This window comes from Salmo salar, chromosome 21, assembly GCF_965601325.2.
Source record: "Salmo salar chromosome 21, fSalSal1, whole genome shotgun sequence".
Classification (NCBI taxonomy): Eukaryota; Metazoa; Chordata; class Actinopteri; order Salmoniformes; family Salmonidae; genus Salmo; species Salmo salar.
The window spans coordinates 43554268-43563760 of NC_138311.1; the positions used below are offsets into that span (position 1 = coordinate 43554268).

A 9493-nucleotide genomic window follows, 5' to 3' on the forward strand; every position below is an offset into this window, starting at 1 on the left:
TTGGACACATTTATGCTGCTGTATATTGTATAAACACCTACCCTCTCTCTTGCTCTCTTTTACTTTCTCTCCCCTCTCTCTCCCCTCTCTCTCTCTCTCCTTCCTTCCCTACCTCCCTCCCTCCCTCCATCGCTTCCTCTACAGGGTCAGTGTGATCTCCTGCATGGTGCCAAGGCAGACTCTCTAGATGCTCTGAGACAGTTGGCCCTGGCCTGTGAAGCCTGTGGCTTCACCTCTACCACCTCCTGCAGTCCCTCTGACCTCCTCTACACCCCTCACGGCAGGAGGGGAAGCACTCAGGAGAGGAGGGGCAGCACCCATGGCAATGGACGAATCTGACACACTCAACCTACCAGAGAGAGGGAGGGGGAGAGAGGGATGGAGCGGAAGAGATGGTGACACCCCCCAAAATCCCAAACTACCAGAGAAAGGGAGGGAGGGGTGGGGACAGAGAGAGAGTGGAATGGTCTAGAATAGAGGCCAGAGCCTATCCCTTTATCCAGAATAAAGTAGCAAGACTACTGAAGAATCGTTGCAGTAATTTGACAGCCTTACTTTGTGTTCATCAGTCCTGAGGCTTTTTAACAAAACATGAATGTTCTTACGTTACGTAAAAAACACGTGTGCTTATTTAACAATGTGAACTTGAACTTAATATAACTTTCTCAATTTCTTTCTGATGGAAAAACATGGACTAAATGAAAACATTTTCTAAATTGTTTTTTTTTCTCCCTAAAAGGGAATTGTGATTGTGAACACAAAACATTGTTCTGCTGTGAGAAGTTTTTGCTGTGAGGAAGAGTGGTGGTGACTTTTATGTTTAAGTTCTTTTCTCTGTGGACCCTGTACACTGAACCTAATGTTTGGATTTTGCTCAACTCACCATTTCTGAGTGCAGTGGTTTCAAGAACCTGTTTAAGTTCTCCTTCCTAACATTTCAAGCCCAGAGAGTCTATGGAGGAGTCAATTACATTTTCCCAGTAATTCACAACCACAACAACAAGCACCTGTTATCCTCTGTTAGCCGGGGTTGTCTGCCCGCCTGAAGACTCTCCAGGTAGCCTAGTGGTCAGAGCGTTGGGCCAGTAACCGAAAGGTTGCTGTATCAAATCCCCGAGCTGACAAGGTAAAAATCTGTCCTTCTGCCCCTGAACAAGGCAGTTAAGCCTCTGGGCGCCGAAGACGTGGATGTCGATTAAGGCAGCCCCCCCACCTCTCTGATTCAGAGGGGTTGGGTTAAATGTGGAAGACATATTTCAGTTGAAGGCATTCAGTTGTACAACTGACTAGGTATCCCCCTTCCCCACATGCATCCACCTAATGTATCCCTCGGAGGAACTGATGTAACGCTGTTGATGAGAGCCCATCTCGTAGTGGATACAACGGGGGGCTTTCATTCAGGGATGGAGTGACGGGTGACCCCCCTGTCCAAGAGGACATGCTGAGTGACGATTGATTGATAAAATGATTGATTGATAGATGTGTATTTCCCTACTAGAGGACATTATTGGCATGGCTGTGTTACTATGAGGGAATTATGGGGGCCCCTTTCTCTATGTGTTGACTGAAAGTATGTGCTGGGTTTATCCCAGCTTAAAAAACTCACTCAGCTAAACACTGATGTACTCTGACAAAGAACATCAAAAATGGAGCCACTAGGTGCTACTACTAACCTCGGTGTGTTTTTATGCTTGCTCACTTCTGATGGTGGAGTGTGGCTCAGAGGTAAACATTCCGTTTGTCATTCTAGCCTGGGGTAGGAGGTGATGCACCGTCCCTACAGTGATGTTCATCACACACAGCAGTAATGTTGGAAGGATAATATAATGCTGCATAAGAAAGGCTGTTAGCTAAATGAAAACTCATGCCCCTTATCATAGAACAGGTACTAGTTATAAAGCCTCGGCCTCTCCATTAACCCTTTATGTGTACTTTTCAACAAAACGACAGATGAGTCGTTCCACCAAAATAGTCTTTTGTATTTTTTGGGTAGAAATTGTGCACCAATATTGAATTTCAAAAGTCTGTTATATTAAATGAAGTGCCCTTTAATATAGACCACATGGAGAATTCAATATCTTTATAAGTTGTAACGTGCCAAAGTGCCAAAATTCAGCATTTTGACATGTCCCTTCGTGTACCCTCAGTTACTGCTAGGAAGATTTGAACCCACTTAACCCCAACATTTCTCCTAAGCTTTCAACATCATTATAAAGTCCTAGTTATTTTGTTGCTTTGACAAAGTCAATTCTGAAGATTATTATTGGTTTAATGTGATTAGTAATTCATTTACATCTGTCCCTCATTTTAAGGTCAATCCTGTTACCTGAACTGAACTCTTTTTAAAATGGTGAAACTATTCCTTTAAAAAAAAAATCTAAATTGAAAAGAAACATTGAACATCTAATAGTCAAATCATAGTGTAAACTCAGGTGGGCTGGTTCTATTCTTTTTGGCCATTTTCTGGTGTTTTGTGGTGGAAAACTGAGCGGCTCATGGATAACGCGTCAACCCTGTTACCCATAGATAGACAGGCTAGAAATGTTTTAGCAATTTAAAGCTTGCATTCACTTGCCCCTCACAACAATCTTCCATTCCCCCTGTCACAAGGTGATTCATGACTGATTTAAGATGGAATCGTCAACCCTGTTAGTCAACCCTGTTACTTTATTTGGCACATAATAGGTACTTTACTATAGTAATGTTTTTATTTAAAACCTCTTGAGATGGAACGACCCAGATACAGAATACAAAAATTCCTGTCTAGCCTAATCTGCTCGAATGGTGTGTTGATGTTTTTTGCTGTGTTGAGACGCTACAAATCTTAAATAAAACCTCTGATCTAACAACACTCTGGTCCAGCGCCATAGTTCTTTACTATAGTAACTCTCTGTAAACCTTAAAGACCATTTAGCAAGTTACATTTGGTTACGTTTTTTGAATAAAAATAGAACAACCCCCCCATGGTGTGACTTATGCCGCGTTCAGAACTACTGGTGCGTCCAAGACAACTGGGAACTCTGGGATTTTTTTTTACGGTCATCCAACTCTACATTTCTAGTTGGATACACTGGCATCTTTCTAGAGTGCCGACTTTCCGACCTGAAGATCACTAGCGTCATGATTTGACCTGGTTTGACCTCGAGTTCCCGGTTGCCTTGATAGCCCCATTATACCGTCCCTTATAGCAATGTGTGTACGGGCTACGGCTGCATCCAAAAGGGCACTCTACTCCCTACATAATGCATTACAACCTCTGTCTGTCTGTCTGCTATCTCCTCTGACCGAGCATTCAAACAAATGTTTGTTTTGTCCCGTCGCCGTACACTCTTGTCACAGTATGTTGTCTTTGTAAAAACAAATATAGAAGAGGATTTATTGAAGGGGATGACGAGTGTTTTAGAACTAATAAATATTATATTAAATGGCCCTAGCTTTCATTTTGAAAAGCTAGTATGTTTTCTATCTGATTACTAATGTCACAGTTGTACCCTGACTAAATAAAACAATATTTTACTGACCATTAAATCGCCTCGTCTTCTTTCTTGTCTTCCATCTAATCATCATGAAATCGTCACATTGGTTCTTTCTAAAACATTCTCTTAGAAAAGGAGGGAAAGAAAGATGCATTTTGAAGGTAATGAGTCTAAGCCTTGGTTTTGATGGTCAGTAGTAGTTAGGAATAATAGAGGTGTAGTTTGCCAGAACAGCCAGTAAGTGGAGGTGTTTATCAAGAGAACGAGGAATAATCCCTAGTAGGCTACTGCACTGAGCCCTTTCCTCAGGGTCACTGCTATCCCGAGTACTTTGGAAGTCCCTACCTTAAACCCTAACCTTAACCCCTAACCTAAACCCTAACCTTAACCCCTACCCTAACCTTAACCCTAACCATAACCATAACCATAACTCTTACCTAACCATAACCCTTACCTAACCATAACCTTAAGCATAACCCTTACCTAACCTTAACCATAACCCTTACCTAACCTCAAGCCTTACCTAACCTTAACCATAACCATAACTCTTACCTAACCTTAACCATAACCCTTACCTAACCATAACCCTTACCTAACCCTAACCATAACCCTTACCTAACCCTTACCTTAACCATAACCATAACCCTTACCTAACCCTAACCATAACTCTTACCTAACCCTAACCATAACCCTTACCTAACCCTAACCATAACCCTTACCTAACCTTAACCGTAACCCTGACCTAACCCTAACCATAACCCTAACCTTAACCATAACCCTTACCTAACCCCTACCCTAATCTTAACCCCTACCATGTCTACTTCAATGGGGTAGGGACGTCGCAAGGATACCGGATAGCACAGGCCTTTTCTACAGTAAATAAGACTAAATAACTGTCAATCTTTCCTAAATGTCATTGAATGTTCAATACTCAACCTTGGCTGCTAAGTAGACTGATTTATTTTCATAACAAGCTTATAAAGAGTGATGGTAATTATATTTTAGGCTACACTTCAAAAATAGACTATGTTTTAATCCTACAACAAGAATCAACTGGCACGGGCCTGATGTCATAGAGAAGTGATGTTTTCTTTCAATTCTATCTATCTCCCTCCCTCCTTCTCTCTTGGTCCTGTCTCCCTCCCTCCCCTCCCCCCTCCCTCCCTCCCTCCCTCCCTCCCTCCCTCCCTCCCTCCTCCTCTCTTGGTCCTGTACACTGGACGATGTCTCAGGGGTTGTGTGCAGCAGATGGGAGGTAATGGAACTCTGTGGTAGTGGAGGAGACATGACAGGCCTGTCAGCTCCTAATGCAGGGGGAACATATGGCTGCTGCTCACCCTAACACCACCCTTACACACACACACCTTCACTACCATCACCACAGGGTCCCCGGCAGGGCCCTTTAGCCTGGGGCCACTAGGGGCTCCACAGAGCCATGCTGGGGCCTCAGAGACACACAGCACAGGAGACGCCCCCTTATATTTTAAAAGTGAAGGAATAGTGAAGTATAATGTGTATTCCACAGCTTTGAGGCCTAGTGTTAACTCCTGAGTTGGTCTATGTGCTAATAGTCTGTCCTATATATGACGAGGTTGTGAAATAGGGAATGACAGAATCTGAATGTTGGTGCAAGGACCTACTGAATGTTCAACTGTCTTGAAGCATTCCCACTGGGCACACCACGTCATTTCAACGTGGAAATGTGGGTAATATTTGTTTAAAACGTTGATCAATGAGATGTTGGCCTTTATTCACCCACTCAAAAATGACAGCAGTAAGTTTGTTGAATTCCAATGTGTTATCACTATGCTTTGAACCATCTAAAAGCACAACAAAGTTCAAATGGCAATACAATGTCAGAGTTTTTTTATTTCATGTGTTCCACTGTGCTTCATCTAACAGCACAACCAAAGGAAAAAAACAAAGGATTGCAGTTGAGATGACATAAAAATTACATAGTGCAAGTCATCAATGCTGTTTGCGATCCTGTGCAGATTAATATAGCAATTGTGAAGATTTCCACAGACCTGGGACCTTTGCATGCTATCTTGAACATATACCTACCTTTCTATGATGACATAAGACATTTATAGTTACAGTAACCTGGAAGTGGCCATGGATGTGTTACTCATTCTAAGGTTGAATAAATACTGTTACATTAGTTTGTAGGATAGCCTTACGTTTTGGCTCTTTATTGTATTTCAAAAGTAATATTGAACTGTGTTTGGGTGACAACACAACCAAATATCAACATTTAAAAGAGATGTATCTAATGCGAGGATAGTTTCATCAGAGCCACAGGCTGAATCCTATACCTTAAATGTAGACTCGGCGATATGACCTAGATGCAGAAAGTAAACAGCACAGTAGTGGGTCAATTTCCGCAACAATTAAGAGCGTTGACGCGCAAGGCTCAACTTCTCCCCTGTTTTGGTGGCCTGGCTACCACACCGTGAACAGCGTGAAGCGAAACCGTGCACATGCGCAGATATCGTGTGTGACTGTGTAAGAGCGAAGTCTTGCATCTCGCTCATCTCAATATCTGCCTGTTGGTTGTGAACACAACCAAATATCAACATTTGAAGGAAATGTATCTCTGACTTTATAATTCCAGTTTGACTACAAATTAATCATTTATATGTTGGATTCAAGTCTCCATCTCAACTAAAAATATAAGTTTAAGAATAGGACTAAATCAAATCAAACTTAATTTAAAGTGCATTTAAAGTTTTATTTAGTCTTATTCTTTAACTTAGATTTTGGGTTGAGCTGGAGATGGGAATCCAACATATCAATTATTAGTTTGTAGACTAACTGGAATTAAAGCCAGACTAAGTCAGTGGTACAGATGGAACTATGTCCATCTTCCAGTTCCATCAATTAATAATAGATATGTTAGATTTTTGGTGGAGATGGAGATGTAAATCTAAGTTAAGGAATAGGACTAAATCAAATCCAACTTGATTTAAAGTGCATTTAAAGTTAGATTAGATTTAGTCCTATTCTTTAACTGATTTTTGAGATGGAGACGTGAATCCAACATATTATTAACTTGGAGAAAAAATGTGAAAATGAACCAAAGCTTGAAACCCTAGGCCTATATGTGTTGTCCATTTTAGTTGAACCTTGGGTTGAATTTAAAACAACAGCTGTTGATGACTTTGCAAATGCTATCAAAGCTAAACTAGGCTGGGCTTGGTTAAAATCCTGGATGGAGACCAAATGGATAGATGCAGATAGATTGACTCTCCAGGAGGTGCTGCTCAGCCTATAGTTTTTTTCTGATCACGGATATAATTTGAAGATCTGACATTGTTTCAATGGTGCAAATTCAACATATTTTATACAATATTTGTCTATGTTGAAAATTGGTTGAAATGTAACCCATTAAAACCACAGTTTAAGTTGATGACTTTTTTCAAATCCAATGTTTTTTTCCACGTAGATTCAACGTCACAATATATTGACAAATTATGTTGAAACGTTAGTTCAACCAATTTGGCCCAGTGAATTGATATCTAAATTATCGCTTCATCAAATATACAAGGCGCTAAAAACTAACTACCAACCAATGAAAACACTGCCCATTACACTAGTTGCAGCGCAGAAAGCTGTTGTCACGAAAAGACGAAGCGAGCCGCGTCATACAGCGCTAGAGCACCCGTTTATTTTAGCTTGGAGAGAGAACCACTTGTAGTTAGTTTAATTACAGGCTTCCAGGAGAAGCAATTTCACCGTGATTGAGGTAAGGAAAAAAAGATCACCCCTTAAAAGTCTGTAAATTGCATCTTATTTGTCCCTCTTTTAACTACAACAAAAGACACGTTGACAATAGCGCCGCATGTCCCCCCCATAGAGAGCGCGCAATGACCAATTACCAGATCCATTATCTGGGCTGTATTAAGATGACATTGAGGAGTGACGCGGGAGCATTTGATTGAAAAGTTTCTCAGATAAAGTTTCCTTCAAAGCAGTGGTTTACAGACTATTAAACCTTGATGTTCATTAACCTCGTATCTTTCTCCATCCTGCTTTACCTCAAGTTAGTCTTCCCAGACAGTTTCCCTCTCCATTTTTAGCCTGTCTAGTTCTTTTTCTTCTAAAATATGAATATCAACGATAACACTTTCAGATTGATATCCTCCCTCACACTAGACCAATCAAAAATACAATTGAGTGTACAAGCCTCACAGCCACTTCAACTCATCAATGTAGTACTATAACTGGACAGATTTATCAGCATCTCCTCTGTCTGATAGACTCCCCAAAGCATTTCCTCCTGACCCCTGAGTCTGAATAATGACATGATCCATCTACCTGGGGATGTAGGCTATATTACACAGTGAGTGACTCCTTATTTCAATCCCAAATCATATTCTATTGTGTGAGGAGGCAGAATGAGCGTTGGGGGGAGTGAGACGTTTTAGTAATTGCCAGTGAGGATGAGTTTTGCATCTCCCTGACCCCTCCCCTTCCTGGGTGCGTGGACTGCATCCCCACTGACTGTAGGATACCTGTGCAATCAGACGCCACACAGAGGTATTGTATCATAATCACTATCATTCACATGCTCTGCCCAGCTCTCTTTCCTCTGATTTTCTCCTCTCCTTCATTATCTCTCTCTCTCTCTCTCTCTTTCTCCATTCTCTCACTATCAAACTCTTTCTTTCATCAGCTACTCTCACTGTCATCTCTCAACTTGCTGTTTTCTTTCATCTGTATCGCTGTGATAATTTTGTTGAAAATGTGTTTCTTCTCCCAAGTGTTACTTTAGATGTTTTAAACTGCAATATGTAACTTTTTGGGCGACCCTACCAAATTCACACACAAGCACGTCTAAATGCGGTAGATCTGTTCTATGTGCACTATTTCTATGCTTCCCCTCAATCATTGTATTTGTGGTTATGTAAAATATATTTAATGGCAGTTTAGATGGTACAATGATTCTCTACACTATTTTTTTAATTTAACTAGGCAAGTCAGTTAAGGACAAATTCTTATTTACAATGACATCCTACCTTGTCAGCTCGGGGATTCGATCCAGAAACCTTTGGGTTACTGGCCCAACGCTCTGACCACTAGGCTACCTGCCGCACTATACTTGCTTGTTTTGTCACATAAACTGAAATTTGAATTTTAGCAAGCTGGAAATGGCGGAGCGATTTCTGCATAGGAACTGTCAAATGATATACCTTATCTTTTTCTATATTTCTCTCTCTTTTTTTCTCTCTCTACCTCGCCCTAATTGTTCTCTCTCCCCTTGGCATCTCTCTTTCTCTCGCCATCCCTCTCGCTCCATCTCTATGTATTGAGGAGATAGGTAGTGGTTGTTGTTAATGGCCCGCGCTGCTTTAATTGCGTCGTAAATGTTGCAAACAGGGTTCCGACTGTGCGCTTAATGAACAGGTACCACTCCATGATTATGGCAATCTTAGCCCCCTCAGGCCCCACTCTATACCACACACACACACACACACACACACACACACCGTCCCTGGCCCCATAAAAGTACAGACAAAGGCAATTTGAGCAGGGCCTCTGCAGGATACTGGTAAATGAAAGAGAGAGAAAACAAAGGGAAATGACAGGTCCCCCTGGAGTCATTGTGAAAGATGAGCTTGGGAAATGATTGCTGGTTAGTTTATCTGGCAGCGAAGCTTCAATTCATGTGTGTGTGTCTAACTCACATCTTATCACACGTGTCATCATCAAATCGGTGTCTTCGTATTTAAACGTCCCTTTCCTCCTTCTCGATTTTTTGTGAGTTCTTCATTCTGTTTTTAGAGGTCATTCTATATATCACATAATTCAGTCTCCATCCCTCTGCTCCCTCTCCCCTCTTCCTCTCCTCCTCTCTCCCTCCATCTGGTGTGTCTTGTCTATCCTGAGGCAGGAGTCAGAAACACTTTCTTTACAGACTGCCGACGCTGATTCAAGATGACAGCTACCGCTCACACACACTCCCATTCACACACACACTCCCATTCACACACACACACTCCCATTCACACACACTC

The 9493-nt window shown here is 41.6% G+C and overlaps 1 protein-coding gene across 1 annotated transcript in view; it reads left to right on the plus strand.

The window, feature by feature from the left end:
• Positions 1-3528, plus strand: part of LOC106582372 (inactive phospholipase C-like protein 1) — a 128544-nt gene extending 125016 nt beyond the window's left edge. The window contains exon 10 of the mRNA XM_014165430.3: positions 145-3528. Coding sequence (XP_014020905.3) covers positions 145-339 — 195 coding nt within the window. The 3' untranslated portion in view covers positions 340-3528. The remainder of the gene's footprint in view (positions 1-144) is intronic.
• Positions 3529-9493: the final 5965 nt, after the last annotated feature.